Here is a 19,161-nt window from a genome sequence, read left to right as displayed (position 1 = left end):
TTCAATGGAAAGGTATCGGCAATACATATGAATGGCAATCCTGACCAATTCTAACCACATGGAATCTGCCAGATTCAGCATTATGGCTGGCTGGAATCTGGTGTGCTTAGTTAAGCTAGCTGTGCTGAGAATAACCCAACATAACCTAAGCTCAATTTTCGATATTTAATTCTGTGATATGAAGTTTCCATGGCAGAATCCCGATTATAATATCATTCAGATGGAGATTTTTTTTACATTAAATCACCCATAGAAGAACCATGTTTCCTGCATGAATGGTAGGGTTTGGGTGGAATGGTAGAATCATTACAGGACTTTGCCCAGCTATACATGACTGCGTTGACGAAATACATATTTAAACAACATTTTCAGACTGTTCCATTCTAATTGTCCAATGTGTATTTGTGCATTTTAGGTCCTTGGCATGGCATTTGCCATGATCATGTACTGCCAACTGAGGAGTGAGAGCAAGTTCTACGACTGATGTGCCCTTCCCAAACAGCTCTGCTTTCAAGAGGGCCGCAGCGTGTTCAGAGTAGCGTTCAGCTGTATTCCCTCTTCTCTTCTTCAATATACTGCTTACTTACGTACGCTTTCCAAGACCACGGACACTTTTCCTTGTGTAAAAAAAGATAATGCTTGATCCCCCAACTATAAATGCTGCGACCGAGACATTTTTTTGAAGCACACACATACGTCGCCACCGCCAAAGACTGAGCAGGTCCAGCAATGTTTTTTTTGCTCGGGAGGAAAAATCGTGGCGTGAAGTGGAGACGGGAGCCTTTTTTAAATTCTGAGCAAGCCTCCATCAAACACCCCCTCCCCCGCCCCCCCCCCCAACCATTATATCTCACTTATTCCCTCGTGACAAATCTGTGCATCATGGGGGAGTGCTTTCTAGAAAGCTGCCACTTGAGTGTGTATCGGTGTGTACACATCACACGCCGGTCGGTGTTTTGACAGGCACGCTGATTTTGTTGTTTTGGCTGTAATGTCCATCAGTCTGCCCGATAATGCTTCGATGCGTTAAGTCGCAACCATGCTGCATGGCTTCAACTTGATTTGGCTCGTTACGGACTCACTGTCTTCGGGACGCCAACATTACTTCATGAAGCACCTTATCAACAAAGTACAACTAACCCTGCACTGAGTAATTAAAAACAGACTCAAGTCACGCTTTTAAAATGTAAAATAGGTCAGCTCTTTTAAATGTTGTTTCTTGCATATTTTCAGCCGAAATGCAGAATTAGATTGTGATGTGCATTGTGCAATAGCATATACAGTATATTAAAGTTATCTGGTTATCCATTGTATTAGTTCATGCCAAATTAACCTCTTGTAATACGGTGGCTTTGGAATTTTAGGACTTTTAAGTGAGTTTGTTAGGACAAGTAGAAACGTCCCACGCTCGCACACATTTTTGCAGGGCTTCGTTTATTTTAAATATTAGTGCCATGCTGGTTGTACAACCATTGCTGTTCGTTTTATGCACATGGTCAGTTGAATTGAGACAGTGTTGCAACACGTGGCTTTGGCTTTTTGCTAGCATCTTCTTTAAGTGTACACACGTGTCTTGCATAAAATATATATATATATATCGTAGAACACGTTTCCCCATGGTTGGTTTTCAGTTTTAAATCGGTTATGGTACAATTACGTGATTTGCAAACACAACTTTTCATTTCCCACGAATAAACGGTGGAGTTAAAAGACGACTGAATCAGTTTGCCTTCACATTCTGCTGCTTGTGGTCTGGCAACATCCACAGTCAATGAGCAGTTTTGCTTCTAGTTCTTTTCACACCCTTCTGCCCCCTTCTCTGCAAAAAGCTTGGATGTTGGGTAGTGCGATCCGCCTGCCATGGCAATGATATGATGGAATCACATCTCTGCTCGGGATAACACCCAAAGAGACAGACAGTGACGGGCCCTCAACTTTTGATCTTGTTATTCCTGGTGCAAGGCAAATTGAAGCCTCAACTGAAAACGCTCATGTCCTTCTTGGGCACCTGTCGTAGACATTTGACATGTTTATGTAATTTACAGCACAACTGTCCATCGAGGCTGCTTATAACTTGACAAATATGATTGAGCCTTGTTAGGCTTGCGACATTGAGGTGTGTGACCCCTCTGTTATGTTATTCCACCATAGTGTATGCTTATTGGTTAATTGGACCGAATCATCAATTGAAGTGGCTTTTGCCATGTGTTGACGATAGAGTTAATTTAAATGCACGATAATTAAGTATCAGTTTCAATTAACTCTGTTGAACACACCTTGCCTGGGAGAATGCTATAGAATCAGAATTAATTGCAGCCGATTAATATTACCCAACCCAAATGTAATAAACAGCAGTTTTGATGTATTTATAGCATTATTTGCTTAAAATAAAATGTTATTTTTTTATATTGCTAATATAATAGAATGTTTAGTTTCCTTGTCATGATATTTAACAGCATTTAAGCATAATTAAATTGAATTGGAAACGTTGTGAACGATCTTTACTTATTTGGCTCCTTAAAGCGATGTTTTTTGACATTTGGTATGATTGTGAAATCTTGCTGATAGGTGAAATTAAACCCTGTACATTTCTGGTCAGCATTTAAACATATTTACATTTAGCAGTATTTCACATTTGCTTATATTTAGCATTCACTTTAATGTTTTACTGCAATACTTGTTTTTGTAAAGTTCAAATGATGACTAAAGGTAAAATAGCACATAGATCGAGAGCTTAAGCATGAACTTAAGCATGAATTAAAGAGCGCATTCCCCTTGTGTATTATCCAATGTAAATCCATGCTGTAAATAGTACTGTACTATGAAATCCAAATTTGACATGTATGTAAAGTATTTTGTTTCACAAAGCAGTGTACAATACAATAGATGTCTTAAAACAACGTGTTTTTGTTACCCTCATTGCTTTATTCTATTTTTTTAAGCAATGCATTTCTTATTATCCTAACAACTTAATCGAGCATAAATGGCTCAACGTTTGCAAACCACAGCACCTTCCACGTTTTTTTTTGCTATCGTTGTGAGCTTCGCTCGGTGTTTGGATTGTTGCATGCCTTGGCATTTCTAGGTTATGCAACATCTCATGGGATCATCACAATTGAGTCGATTAAAGATGACCTTGAAATGACAAAACCACAAAATGCAAATGGCGTTGCCATATTCTGGGCTACTGCCAATCCCCTTTGGTTGCAGTTTGCATTCCCGCTACAGTCATTTTGAGATTACGTTTTGTCAACTACCGCCTTTTTGGGTATTCCGCAAGCCCCTTTGGAATTCCGACGGACTGGTGGGATGCACTGTATACCATCTTGCATGCTGCGGTATGCGTTATTATCACTTGTGTTTTGAGTTCGGCTAGTATTGCAATTAGCGAAGTTAGGAGAAATGCACTGAGGCAGTGGACTTGCTTATCTAAAGAATTAGGCAGGCATGTTTGAAAATGCAGCCATGGGTAAGTGAGTAAAGTACTGTGCATCAATGTGTGCTGTTTTACTGGCCCGGCATGACGCGAGCCTTTGGTCCATACCACTCGCATTCCTTTTTTATGTTCAATAAATTCATTAAGAAAAAAAAAAGCGAATGTTGCTTGTTTATTGTTCAACGGATTCTGCTAATACTTTATCAGTTTATTATCTTTAAGAACACAATTTTTGGAGAAACTGCATTATTCTTACGTCTGTTTTTCAGCAGAGACGTAGTCGCATCATTTGTATGAAAGGCCATGCCTGCTGTTTAATAGCAGCACACGCAGAAAGGTCTAATGGCATCAGTGTGACGTGACCTTGTATCGAATTTGACACTTGCGGTCAAGATGATTTGTACTTCTTAGATTGTATAATGTTTGTGCCATCAGACACATTCACGGATATGGAACACTCTAGTCATATCTTAAATGTTTCATCGTGTTTATTTTTTCAAAATAGTATTCATCAAGCTCATTGATATTCCTCTTATGGAAATTAAGTGTGCAGTTGCTGGAAGCTTCTTCAGCAACTGAAATGTCAAGCTCCTGAAGAAGCTTCTTTCCAGCAGTGCAAAACGTCAGACGTCATGCCGATAAACATGCGGGAGCTGCACAGTACAAAATCTTTGCAGTAAAAATTATAAAGTTACTATCTTAACGCAAATAACATCTATCTCAATGACAAAGAAATAAAACGTGTATATTTTTGTTCATCATGCAAATATGTTTACAACCCAATGGCTGAAGTAAGATGTCATTTTGTTTAAGCATCTTTTAACAACTAAACACGTTCTTAATTACAGTTGTAGGCAAACGTACTTGTATTTCATGTAAATGTATTTTATGTTGTAAAAAATATATGGAAATAAGCCATCGAAAGCCATCCATCATATGCCACAGTACTCCAACTCAGATGTTGCTTCTCATGGTTGTAATTCTTAATGTTTGCATTTTATAGCCTTTTTTCCCCTGGGCTACTAATATACATATAAACTGGTAATGTTCACTTGTTATTGACATTGCTAGCAAAGGCCGTGTGAGCTGTAGAGCTGTCAGGCGCTGCATAAACAGCACCATCGTGTAATCTAAAATTATTTGAGCGTAATCACAATTCTACAAATTTGGCATGGAGGGATGTTCTTTTTTTAAAAGAAGATTAGATAACCCTTCGGTTGGGTTATCGCATTAGCCCATTGGATAATTGCAGCCTTTTCTGTATGCACTGCTGGTCCAGCTGCCACATTCAAGTGGACGATTTCCAAGTTGTGGCACAATTTCTTTTAAAAATCTGGACAAAGGGGCAAGCAGAAGACCTCTCTGCGAGGCTGCTTGGGCAAATTCTGGAATTGATTTTCATTTTTCAACGCAAAAATGTCTTGCACATGCTTTACTGGTACAGTGAAGTGTACGTTAAAATGCCCAATTTTTTTTTTCAGGACAGGCATTTTCTTCTGTAAGAAACTTCGTTTAAATCAGATCAACTGTACATGTAAGGACATTTGCACGGTATTTTAATAACCGCAGAAGCTTTACCATCGTGTCTCAGTCATTTTTAGAATAGGCTCGTTGCTGCAATTGAAAATGAATGTGGTGTGATAATGTCTGTATCAATTCATTGCACACAATGTCTAATCCTATAAGGTATCCTTTGTTCATGTTTAACAATGTAGCATTTCTTATGGGTATATTTTTACATTACAATGATGCAGCACCCTAAAATTTCTGACACGCAGGATGGTAAACAGAAGCTGCGTTTGCATGTAACAAACAATTGATAATGTGTTAGATTTAATCAACATTACTAAATTTTAGTAATAATTCTGTAGGACACAAGAGAGGCTGATGCATGCCTATAAAGTATTTAAAGATGTTCAGTGCACTGACAATTTAAAAAAGAAATAAAACCTCACAACAGCAGAGTAGTGCGAAACCCTGAATAATAACCCGTGCAAATCTTACAGGGGTTCATATTTGAAGCTTCTAAAAATCCAACATGACACATCTAGCTGAAAATTGCCTATTATCAGAACAAGAAATACAGATAATGGGGTAAAAAAAGATTGATATGTCATATTAAATTTATCAGACATTAAATAAAAAGCACCTTTTTGGGGCGATTATAGAGGAATATGTATTAAATGGAGCCCTCTGGTTTCCAATAAAACATCAATTCGCCCATGGTGTGCTTCTAGCACTAGAAAGTACAAAATTAGCTGATAGAATGTAATGATGAAGAAAGAACAAAAATTGGTTGAATTCATCTGTGTGGTCATACAAAATAACACAAGTTTGGTAACAATCTGTGAAAGATAAAAATATCCTAATGAGAATGGCCTGAATGTCGATTTGAATTTTTTTTTAACTGCAGCTACACAATTCAGCGTGTACAACAAAGATTTGTTTGATATTCTCAAATACTGAGAGTGTTCACTAAGGCATGCCTTCATGCGTTCGTGCTGTTAAGCGTTCTGACATGGTTTCAGGTTGTACTGCATTGCTGTTGTTTGGCACAACACCTGACGTTTCACTCCACGTGCTGGAAGCTTCTCCATGAACAGTGATCAAATTCATCGCCATGTCCAATGAACACAATGTGAGATAGAGATCGACCCAGAGGACACGAGGCATCTGTCGGGCAGTGAGCGGGCGCCAAATTCCTCCCCAAGCTCTGTCGTCCTCGATATATTAAGGTGTAATCGGTCAATGAATGAGTGGAAGAAAATCGGAGCACCCAGAGAAAACCAGCGCGTGCTTGGGGGGGGGGGGGGGCAATGCTATCCCACACAGAAGGGACAGGTGGAGTCAACACTCGATGTACTGCCTTCCACTGGCAATCCAGAGTATGACACCTTGACACTCATGAAAAGGGCATTATCACAGCATTTGTGCGATCCACTAACCCTCGCCTCCACAGTGGTGCTCGATTACAGGGGTGTCCCACCACCGTCTCGCTGAACCAACATTAGAGAATCAATAACGTAGCTGATATGTCCGTTATCAATTACTTAGTTTTCAGTATGATTGCATTCAAGTTCAGGGTTAACCAGTTTTTAATCATTTTCCTAGTAATAATATGCTACAATTATCCGTGTCGAAGTGCACCATCTGCTATTTTTTTGTGGACACGAAAAATATCTTTTGGTTGGGTGCTTTGGTCAAATTTGTTGAATTATCCAAAAAATACTATTGAGATTTCAATAATCCCTTGCTGAATTCTTACAAGGGCTTGATTCCCCATGATTGGATTGTAACGCATCTCTCCTTTAAAATTACGTGAAAAAAAGCACTCAGCCCAATGGTGATGATTATGAGTACGTTTATTAGAAGTGCCCTACACCGAAATCATTGGCTATCGGTGCCCTCCACAGCCAAAGTTTTGTCATCGTCATTTGACAGCTTCACCCACAATGTGCCATTTCATGCCTAAATACGATGCTTTTTGTTGGCATAGGTACAATACGAGTCAACATTAATCGCTACTAAAAGAGTCGAACTAAACTCTTTATTGCTCATGCACTTTATTGTCCACACCCGGCATGATAAATTAAACAAACTGGACACCACATACAGATCTTATCCCCCCCCCCCCCGCCTATTACATGTTGTAGGCCTACATATCACTCCTGACTTTGAGATATGCAAATCGTATGCTTTTCAGGCCTCTGCGCGTGCATATGAAACTTCATTTGCATATGAATGTGCAAATACGGATCACAGCGGACCCACAGGACCAAAGTTTTAGAACCTATGTGAGGAATAACTTGTTTATTTCTATAATAGGATGAGAGGGATGCAGATAATCACGTAGACTTTGGTGAGAGTGCTCGAGCATAATCATAGTTTGCTTTTCAATGGCATTTTTAAAAGTGCTTTTGTGTAAAACTTAAAATATTGTGTACATTTGTGTACACGGTGCGGATTTCTGACTTCCCCTGCAGGATTTGCATGGATCTGAAATTCTCGTGGGACATTTCCAGGCAGGCTGCAATCGCCGGGATAACACAACGCCTTCGTGAGATGGATCCTATCAGCTGCCGCGACATGGCTGTTACTATTTCATTCTCTGGCTGCAATCCAGCAAGCTGCCCAAGCCACTGGGGAGGAACTAAACATGATTTAGCCATCTCCCACGCATCCCTAGGTTGATGGGTGGTTCACACGAACAGTTACTGACACTGCTGAGAAATAAATATAAAAGGTCCTCATTTTCCTCATCCTCCTCATCGCCGTTCTATTAACCATCGTCGTATATTTCAGTCACTGTTATGTTTACTTGTATCCGTCTACCTGTACTGCTATCAATTAGTGCAGCGCTTAGATACAAAGGTGAGTTTTGTTTACATTTATCCCTGCAATTTATCATCATGTATCAAGCAATAACCATCTCTCGCACCCAGGGTGGTCATCGTGCATTGGGCCAAATTAATGCTTTGATGCTGCTCACAGACTGACGAAATCAAGATTCAGGCAGAATTCTGGCCCTATTTTGCCATGCGGAATGTCACCCTAAGAGATGTTCATGTGTACGAACGGTTGAAAATTTGCGCGTAATTTTTGGGACGTGGATTAGCCTTTCCACCAAAACATTAAACCCCCTATCTAAAATCTCCATTTGAAAGAGGCCAAGGGGCAGAGCTAATTTTATGTGGGGCATAACCCCTCTTTACTCCGGTAAACACTGCATTAAATCTCAACCTCGCCGCTGAAATCTCTTGTGGGCAGCGGCACGAGGAGTGGAGGTCCAGAGGGTGCAAGGGGGAGGAAGATAGGAGGAATTTTCTCTGGGTGAATGCAGCTGCCCTCTTTTTACCCCCCACCCCACTACCTCCACCCCACTACCTCCACCCCACTCTTTGCTGTGAAGTGAGTTCCTCTACGTGTGGAGAGGTAAAAACTCACTGCTAATGCTAAGTAAGCAGCATCATGATCATCACCACCCATGGGCAGACAGCCCGTAGGTGCCCTCACTGCACATTTCGTCATTTGTTTCCACACTCCTCTGTCTCGTGGCCGTATGCTCAAGTAGTGCAACATCTTTCTAGCACTGATATCTTATGTCGCCATTCTATTTTAGGTCTTCCTGTCTTTCCAGTTCCTTCTATTTTTCCCGAACAACACACTTTTAATGTTCCTATTGTTGTTGCTGCTTTCCGAGAAGCACATTTTTCTACCCAATCCCGATTACTCAATTGACGACGCGAACCTTGTTTCCCCGTGCGACTTATAATCCGGTATCCAGAAATCAGGTCAAAAGCAAACGTTGGAAACATAAATTTAAGGGTGATTGGTGCAGCCCTGCAATTTATTTCTCATGCCACTGCTGGCAGAAGGGCTTGCACGAGTGGCTGCTCTGGAGAAGAACCGTGGAGGGTATTTCCATTCTGGTGAGACATCTTTGCAGAGGTTGGAGGTACCCACACTTTACCCTAACCACGTGACCTGCCAGTCAATTAACTGTGGGTCTATGGGACAGTTGTGAAATCTTTATTGGGGCTTACAGCTGGTGAAAAATAAAACATATGAATTGTAAATGAAAATGTCTCATTTGGAATGTATCTAGGCATAAATAATGCCAATGAAGAAAATATGATACAACATTACTATATTTTTGTTTTGAAAGAGCATGTTTTAAAGTTCGATAAGGATATACAGTATAAACTCTCCGCCCTCTGCTCTCCCTTCCCCCCCAACAATGGTTCAATTAAACTCCCATCTATAAATGTCCCAATATAAAATATAAATTTGGCTCCTGTGGAAAAAAAAATCGTGAGCAACTCTCCCTCATTATTAATGCCATAGAAGTTTACGATCCTTTTGTAAAGCCTCCAATGCAAACGTCAATGTGCGCATCTGATTGTGATCTGCATTTGTCTTGAGGCTGAAAGTGAAGGCTTGCCCTTTGGGATGCCGTGTTTGGACAAATTGGTCAATTGCTCACATTTCCATCTTGGTCGTTTGCTTTGTCCTGGTTATACAATCTGCAAGATTGATGAATGTTGGGTGTCTTGTGTTTTGTGCATAAAGTCTCAGAGAGCCTATCTATAATCTGTCCTTTAAATGCCCTTGTTGGTGTTTGTGTGTGGGCGTCTGAATTCTGTTCCCTTGTGGATAGCCCCTAAAATGTTATTAAATAAGGAAGTGAATAAGTAATTTTCTCTTCCAGAAGACAACTATAAATACATTATTTCTGTTGATAATAGGTTTTCCCGTTTTTTTCTGGCAACAAAACAGGTGTGAAGATGTTAGAACACCAAACTGAAACCTTTTACGAGGAATCATGTCTGCATTAACAACAATGCTTGTGGTCAGAATGCAAACAAAAACATACTCTGAAAATATATGCATTGTCCTTCAAATTGATTGGTCCACACCAGAGACAGCTTTCTTTTGAGCCTCGTCTCATACCAATGAAAAATTACACCATAAACAATGGCCAAGCAGCTCAACAATTCATGGTTTATCTTTACGTCGATAGTTTATATGTATCGGTGTTATTTTGATGAACAAAAAATTCATCTGTTAAGGTGCTAAAATAATATGTGACATGAGCTGTTATATATAACTGCTTAAATTTTATTGAATGTGTGAAAAAAATGGCTATTTTTTGCAGCAGTTAATTTACAGCGGTGCTTATTGTGTTTCTGCAGCAAGAGCAGAGATGTATGTGTCGCGCTGGTGTGAAATATAAAATGGTGTGGGGCAGAAGTTTGGTCAAAACCCGCATATCAACGTGACCTATGGCGTGTGATGGTTTGGCACTCGTCTGCTCCACTGAGCCAGATATGATGATGAGCTGCACTGTTGCTGGTGAGATTCCAGTAGCGGACGGAGAGCGTTCCTATCTGCCAACCCCTCCACCGCCCTTTCCAATTGTCCATAATCAATTCTGGATGTAACAACTCACCATCACCATTGGAACCTCCTTTGACGGTAACAAAATATGATAATTGTTTATTTTTTACCCTTTTATCTGCCAACAAAACTGACAAATTTTTTTTACAAGGAGTCGCGTTTGCATTGATCACAATACCTGCGGTCGGAACGCAAACAAAAAACACAACTCTGATAATGTGTGCACTGTCCTTGAAATTGATTGGTCCACACCCGAGACAGCTTTTCTTAGAGCCTAGTCTCACATGGTGTTGGACCAGATGATGCCAAAAGACCATCCCTCACCAACCCCACCACCCCGATACTAAAGATGTAATCTATTGTTTCAATTCCGGACTACGATTTAAGAATCCATTGTATTGTTTCTTGTTTTCTGTGTCTCCTAGCCTACATTTAACGAGAACATACACATTATAATTCATGTATCCAACACTCGTCACTGACATTTTAAAATATTTTTTCCCAATTATATTTTCCCATTGTGGTTGGAATCATGAGTTGAGGGGATTTCCATTCGGAATTCAACAGCTAGCAGTGCATCACCCTGTGTAGAGAACAGCATAAGAAGATGAGGTCACCAATTTGTTATGAAGTCACTTCAATAGGCCTATCAATTTACAAGAGTGATGCATTTGTTCGATGCCCCGCACCTCCGATCTGCACGGTTGGCTACATACGGTGCGAAAGAAGTTCAACGTACAAATGTACAAAGATGTATAATGTATGTCATTTAATCCAACACTCATATTCACATATCTAGAAATAATTCTAACTTCGTAAAGAAAAATAAGTAATATTATGGCGGGTTTTTGGGGCAGTTATCGGTGACAAGGCTGAATCCATCAACTCGGTGGCGAGATGTTAACTCCCTCGCCTGGTATACAGGAAGTTATTGGTTCGATCCCGACCCTGACTCCCGTATATTTGGAGTTTGCAAGTTCTCCGGGCTCTCTGGTTTTTCCCTCCACATTGAGAAACATGCGTTTCGAGTATTTGGCTGCTAAAAATGATTCCGCATGATAAGCCACTTCGTTGAATTATCATTTGGGGCCAGATCGCTTCTGAAAATCAGATATATAGCTCAGTGTGCCTTACCTGGTAAAATAAAAATAGTTTAGTTGCATAGTTTTTGTTTGAACTCACCATCGGTTGTCTGCCCAGATTCAAACCCAGGATCTCATTAGTGCCAGTTCAGCACTCTGACCTCGAAGCTACTCAGCCCTCTCTTTGTGAGCCTTAAGAGTCAATGTTAATCGATGTATCATTACACTTGTATAATCCACTACCTCCCGTTAAACAACTGCTGCTGGTTATATAGTATTGTCCGGGGAGGCAGACACGCTGTTGGGAATGAACACTCGCAAGGCACTGCCTTTGCTTCAAACGAAAGTGAATGTACTATCCTCTGGAATATTAAACCAAAGCTTCATAACTAATCATGTCCCAAAGCATGTTTTCCCCCTTAGGGGCCATCCATTTAGTAGGTACGCAAAAATCTGTCAAAACTTGACCCCTCCCCCCCTCCCTGTACGCACGCGGACTTTTTACACCCACCCACCCCCACCTGCGTACGTACTCTTGACGCACCCCCCCACCCACCGAATCCTATAGAACGGCCGACATTTAATCCACGCAGAAACGATCAAGGATTAATACTATTAACGTGTTGAAGCAAACGGACAGTCCACCGCCTGCTGCATTAAATAATTAAGTTGCGTACCTTGGCCACTGAGCTGCGTGATAGCTGCAGTCAGGGGCACGGTGGCACACGAGTGACACCTCTCCCACAGTGCCACAGTGCCACTTCTCCCGGCAGTACTTGTTGTCTGACAGCTGAAGAAACTGAACTATGGCTCATTTGAAGGCCAATGTAGACAAATTATTATCGAGGCTACACCCCCCCTCCTCCCCCGTTTGCTATGCGTACATTGTCAGTAGACCCCCCCCCCCCATACATACGCCACCGTACGCATTTGGGTTAACCCCCCCTCCCCCCTCCATGCGTACGTACTAAATAGATGGCCGCTTACATGTAGCCATCTCATGCATGAGGACTGATTAATATTTTCGCATATATTTTCGCTGGCATGGCATGTACATTCCAAAGCAGTTGAGAGCACTTTTTTCCCTCTCATGCTCTTCTAGGGAGTCATTTTCCGTTTGGAAAATAATTAATTAAATGCCACCCAGATCTCAGGACAGTTCTGCTCACATTCTTCGCCGGCAGGAAGACGGGCAACCCTGAGGAATCATCACATTTGATGAGTTTCCTGTTGCAATGCATGCATTTTTCATCCCACTCATTTTCTCCCTGAGCACTCTGTGGCTCATTAGAACACTCAGTGGTAGTGCAATTCCTCCCAAGGCACCCATTCTGCTGGAGAAATCCTCACCGTGCCAAGTGAGAGGAACCACGAAATGGAAGCTATGGAGCATTAGCTCTTACAAATCCCTTGTGGAGGACTCTCAGCGATCCTATTTTACTCGAGTGGACTGGCAAAAAAGAGGTGGCATGAATGTTGCATATTTCAAATGCGGCATCATGGGCCCTCGTGCTGGCTTGTGTAGCCGCATGTGGCCGAGGTGTGTGAGAAATATGCGGTTGTGTCTGTATAGAGGCTATTACTGAAGATATCAATGTGGGCAATTAATGAGAGAGAGGAGCATTTATTTATTTCCTTGAAACCCACCGCGATTATAACAAGGCGCAATAAACAAGAGGAGTCAATTTATGGAAAATAACGACGCTTGTAAATCACGGGAATAATTACCAGAGGAAGTACATGAACGGAAATGCTTTCATAAACTTTCTCCAAAGCATATTTAGACGTGCAACAGATACCGCAACGTTTTAGGGGGGACCTTGCCAGCTTAAAATAGAGCATTTTCACTACATTATTTCCATCATCGTATTTAGCATGATTTATGGCTGGATGAAAGCCTCTTCACGTCGTTGCTGTCCCTGAGGCTTGCGATGCAACACTATTGTTCACTCCTGCACATCATCCAATTTCATAGCTCTATCTCGGTGGCGTTGCCTCATTTGACTGCCATTGCATCAACCGTCTCTTTCATCGGCTTTCGTCATCCTTCCTCGTGATGTACTCCACCCAAGCTCCCTTAATTGTCCTTTGAGAGCCAGTGTTGATGCCTTTAATTTGAGCTCTCTAATCCACGTGCTCTTCTCTCCCAGTCTAAAACAACCCCTAGGTTGCATTGACAGCAATGTGTGTAAATTATGAATGCAACGGCATCTCAATGCGCACTCCAAAACAATGGGAAGAGGCATATCGTGAGGAAAAAGAAGGCATCTGTGTGGGGGTTGAGATGTGTATATTTTAAGGGACGGCACAGTTGTAGCCAAAGGAGAAGATGAAGGTCTTGGGCCTGGGCTTGAACAGGGGCAGGGGGCAAATAACATGGATGGCCAGTGAGAACGTTTTGAATTACAGAGGCAGCAGAGAAGAAGGAGCAACCTCTCAGGGAGCAACAACTGAGTGGAAGGCGTTGTTGGTTCCTGTAGCAGAGAGATACGAGGCACTGAAGTAGGAAGGGGCGAGTCCATGTGGGATCTCGGCACACGTGCTAAACTTCTTTGCACATCTTTAATATTTTGTTTCAATTGACTTATCAGTGTCCATGTTTCTTATCAATATGCATTAGCACGCAGCTGTACAGCCCTTTCTCAATCTGCTGCTGGATGAAGGCCTCCACACACTGTCAGTCATGGGAGTTGTTTAATCATAATTCACCAGGCTGGTCAGGTTGGTGAATCAATAATTAATTATACTGGAGGAATCCGATTAGCTATAAAACTTTTTTGATCACAGATGTACTGTAGGGGCGGGTAAGAACGTTAAAACAAGAAAACAGTGCAATACACATGCTAGGAGTGCAAAGTACAAGAAAGGTAAACAAATTACCCAAACATATACAAACAAAACACAACCATCCCCATAGAATATGCATCCCCATCCTCGCAGGCAAAGCCCACTGGAGGGTCGGGGGTGGAGGGGGGGGGTGGAGAGGGGAGTGGAGAGGGGGTGGAGAAGGTGGGCGGTGGAGAGGGGGGGTGGAGAGGGGGGTGGAGAGGTGGGTGGAAGGGGGGGTGGAGAGGTGGAGAGGGGGGGGGGTGGAGAGGGGGGTGGAGGGGGGTGGAGAGGGGGGGGGGAGAAGAGGGGTGTTGGGGGGTGGAGGGGGGATGGTGAGGGGGGTTGAAAGGGGGGGGGGGTGGAGAGGGGGGGGGATGGAGAGGGGGAGGTGGAGAAGGGGGGGTGGAGAGGGGGTGGAGAGGGGGGTGGGGCATGTCCATACATCTAACTGGGCTTTTCGGATTCGTAGCGCAGTGCCCTAACAACTGCGCGATCGCTCACCCTATGATGATCCACTTAAAACATTCGTGTTGGGGTTTTATCGGTTAAAACACTGAATTAACCTGTAATGCACAGCATCGTATTGTCATTGCTACATCCTTCACGAGAAGAACTTCAATTTAATAACGGTCTTTCTTTGACATGCTCTGGCACTTCTGTTTAAGTTTAATATAATCAGTGCGTGGATTGTTATATTAGCCTCTTTAATTCGGTCCTGTCACTATTACCACTTTGTGTTATGTCTGTCATATGTCTACCAAAGTTTAAATTTCATTCCTCTTAAATTACGATGCATCTATCATACTGGTCGGGCAGAATGTTACACGCACTAAACAGTTGGTGAGGGGTGAAACGGTGGAAAAACGGTTGGCACACGACGCTTTGAACGCGGTGACCCGCGGTCACCCGCGTTCAATCCCGGCCACTGCTAATGTGGGTGGGAAGCAGAGGTGTGGACTCGAGTCATGTGACTTGGACTCGAGTCAGACTCGAGTCATGAATTTGATGACTTCAGACTCGACTTGGACTTGCATAACAATGACTTTGTCCCACCTCTGACTGGTGTGGACTCGAGTCATGTGACTTGGACTCGAGTCAGACTCGAGTCATGAATTTGATGACTTCAGACTCGACTTGGACTTGCATAACAATGACTTTGTCCCACCTCTGAGGTGTGGACTCGAGTCATGTGACTTGGACTCGAGTCAGACTCGAGTCATGAATTTGATGACTTCAGACTCGACTTGGACTTGCATAACAATGACTTTGTCCCACCTCTGACTGGTGTGGACTCGAGTCATGTGACTTGGACTCGAGTCAGACTCGAGTCATGAATTTGATGACTTCAGACTCGACTTGGACTTGCATAACAATGACTTTGTCCCACCTCTGAGGTGTGGACTCGAGTCATGTGACTTGGACTCGAGTCAGACTCGAGTCATGAATTTGATGACTTCAGACTCGACTTGGACTTGCATAACAATGACTTTGTCCCACCTCTGACTGGTGTGGACTCGAGTCATGTGACTTGGACTCGAGTCAGACTCGAGTCATGAATTTGATGACTTCAGACTCGACTTGGACTTGCATAACAATGACTTTGTCCCACCTCTGAGGTGTGGACTCGAGTCATGTGACTTGGACTCGAGTCAGACTCGAGTCATGAATTTGATGACTTCAGACTCGACTTGGACTTGCATAACAATGACTTTGTCCCACCTCTGGTGGGAAGTGATATCAGAACGGGTCCTGCCCTCTCCTCTCCTTTGCCAGTCCACACTGACCAGCGTAGTAAAGTAAGATGAACAAAAATTCCATTCTATTAAGGAACCCAGATGATACATCAATTATCGACTTGAAATTGAAGGCTTGGGGTTTTTTTTATTATCATCCAGTAGCATATAAGTCTTATTCAACTAAAGCCTGTAGGGGTTGTTGAATTAATAATTATACCATTAATTATTAACGTTGAGCACGTAACATTCCAAACTATGAAATGGTGCTCGAATTTACACTTGAACAAGATTGGATTGTAATGGAAAAGGCATTTGAAAGAGCCCACGTTGGACTGTTGCCATAACACAGCTCAATGCACTGTGCATATAGTATCTAGAGGAGCAGTATTGGTATTAAGAGATGTGATGAATAACCCTACCATGGCAGGCTCTTGATGAGCTCAGCAAATCGTTGATTTTTTTTCACTGCACATTGCCCCCCCCCCCATCACCCCCACTTCAGCCGCTTGCCTCCTATATTCCCTCCACACGTCGTCAATGCAAGGCTCCACACTCCTTCGCGATAAATCATCCCGTGGACCTGCAATGCAGGTCTCCGTGAAATGCGTCGGTGTGTGCGTGGAGGCATTCGCTTCAGGTCTACCCCGCTTTTAAACAAAATCTGCATAACCTCAATGGCTCATTGCACAACCCTGTGCTGTAATTCATTGAAATATCCATATGATGGTATGCCATGTTATTTATTCATTTAATTATCATAGATATACTTTTATTTTTTTTAAAAGTCCGACACACTCGTCAACAACACCGGTTTAATATAAATATACATCATCCGCGATGTTTGGGGCAATGGTCTTCTCAATAGGACGTTTTGGGCAATGTCCAAAGAACCATAGCCCCAGACGTGTGCCATGGAGAAGAGACATTGCCCCAGACGTGTGCCATGGAGAAGAGACATTGCCCCAGACGTGTGCCATGGAGAAGAACCATTGCTCAAGATGCGTGCCATGGAGAAGAACCATAGCCCCAGACGTGTGCCATGGAGAAGAGACATTGCCCAAGACGCATGGCATGGAGAAGAACCATTTCCCGAAGACGTGTGCCAAGGGGAAGAGACATTGTTCAAGATGTGTGCCATGGAGAAGAGACATTGCTCAAGACACGTGCCATGGAGAAGAGACATTGCCCCAGACGTGTGCCATGGAAAAGAACCATTGCCCAAGACACGTGCCATGGGGAAGAACCATTGCTCAAGATGCGTGCCATGGAGAAGAACCATAGCCCCAGACGTGTGCCATGGAGAAGAGACATTGCCCAAGACGCATGGCATGGAGAAGAACCATTGCCCAAGACGTGTGCCATGGGGAAGAGACATTGTTCAAGATGTGTGCCATGGAGAAGAGACATTGCTCAAGACACGTGCCATGGAGAAGAGACATTGCCCCAGACGTGTGCCATGGAAAAGAACCATTGCCCAAGACACGTGCCATGGGGAAGAACCATTGCTCAAGACGTGTGCCATGGGGAAGAACCATTGCTCAAGACGCGTGCCATGGGGAAGAACCATTGCTCAAGACGTGTGCCATGGAGAAGAACCATTGCCCCAGACGTGTGCCATGGAGAAGAGACATTGCCCAAGATGTGTGCTATTGAGAAGAGACATTGCCCAAGATGTGTGCTATTGAGAAGAGACATTGCCCAAGACGTGTACCATGGAGAAGAGACATTGCCCAAGATGTGTGCTATTGAGAAGAGCCATTGCTCAAGACGTGTGCTTTTGCACCACTACCAATGCAGCATCACCAAATAATTGGTTTATATATTTTTACGGCGCCAATGTTCCCGGTGTATAAACTTGTTTTCCGCTCACAGTGCATTTACAGTATCGCACTAGCTCTCCGGCACATTAATATTTAAAAGTGAGTAAACAAAAAATATGTGTGCGCGTGTCTGCATTCTGTGCCTAATTAGAGTAATTATACATTACGACTTAAAAATGAAGTTTCATTTTTCGAAGAACTCTTATATTTCCAACATTATTAACCTTGTGCATAATGCGTAAATATTTTTGCCGCACATTGGATCACCGTCCATCAGTTTCTATTTGTGCACATTCATCAGCAGGTACCACATGGCAGCTATAAGAAAATGTGCCCACATTTGATGCCAGCTGCCTTGATAATTGCATCTAGATTAATTACACAGATTTCAAAACCGATTAAACAACTCTCTGGTGGTAGAATCACATTTCGCAGAAAAAACCCATATCGCCAGATTAACATGCACAAGCTTAAATAATTAATAAATACGTGTGCTGGAGGTGTGTTTTTCAAACTCTCATTATGGTTAAATTAACATAATCTATTACTTTAGTTTGATGGACTGGCACACATTTGGAAAAGTGAATTTGATTCATATCTCACATACATGTTTTGCTTTTTATTCTACATGTATCGTAAATAAATTGTGTAAGCTATATGTAACCCATGAAAAAATGTATATGTATGCTTCTCGATCAAAAGCATTTTGAAATAGTCTACTTTCTTTGCTGCATGGTCTTGCCATCTTCACTCCACAGCATAACATAAATAAACCTAACTGACAGTGGGAGTCCTTAATTGACCCTGGAGTTCACTTGCACAGAAATATACAAAGGGATGCTACACAGGACAGAAACAGGGGATGGGTTTTCATTAATAATAATAATATTTACTCACAATTGTCACCTTTGCATTTCTGACTTTCGTGAATACCAATGCATTTCAGTCTCCCCTGCCAGCTGTTACGAATACATTGGCAACCGATTTTTTGTTTGCATGAAAGAGTAGAGAAAATAATTGTGAGCAAGGATAATGTGAACATTCACGTGCACCCGTACTTATGATGCATCGCACACGTCCGTTATTGACCTGGAGTAATTTTGCTGGAGCCGTTTCGTTGCGTATCGACAGTTAATGTAGATACAATTAAATAATAATCCAAAAATGCACTTGGCAGCACCTGCCTGACAAAATGGAAACGGTTAGCCGTGCAATTATTAAGAGCCTCTGGTGGCAGAGATTGCAGTTTACATGTTTGTAAAGTTGTGTAGTTACATTACAAAATCTTATCTCTTAATAAGAAACTCACAGAAGCGGTCCTGCCCGACAAAACTACCACGTATAGTCTATGTGAGTATATC

At 42.4% G+C, this 19,161-nt stretch overlaps 1 protein-coding gene across 2 annotated transcripts in view; it reads left to right on the top strand.

Moving 5' to 3' along the window:
• Positions 1-3,605, top strand: part of LOC133350289 (tetraspanin-4-like) — a 70,713-nt gene extending 67,108 nt beyond the window's left edge. Inside the window, exon 7 of one of the 2 annotated variants that reach the window (XM_061564473.1) lies at positions 416-3,605. In XM_061564473.1, the coding sequence (XP_061420457.1) occupies positions 416-484 (69 nt within the window). In that variant the 3' untranslated portion in view covers positions 485-3,605. The remainder of the gene's footprint in view (positions 1-415) is intronic. The other variant, XM_061564474.1, reaches the window with a different exon arrangement.
• The last annotated feature ends 15,556 nt before the right edge of the window (positions 3,606-19,161 follow it).

This window comes from Lethenteron reissneri, chromosome 33, assembly GCF_015708825.2.
Source record: "Lethenteron reissneri isolate LAM-NWPU_2019-01 chromosome 33, ASM1570882v1, whole genome shotgun sequence".
In the NCBI taxonomy this organism is placed as follows: Eukaryota; Metazoa; Chordata; class Hyperoartia; order Petromyzontiformes; family Petromyzontidae; genus Lethenteron; species Lethenteron reissneri.
The sequence above is the reverse complement of the archived record's forward strand: the minus strand, read 5'-3'. Positions and strand labels throughout refer to the sequence as shown.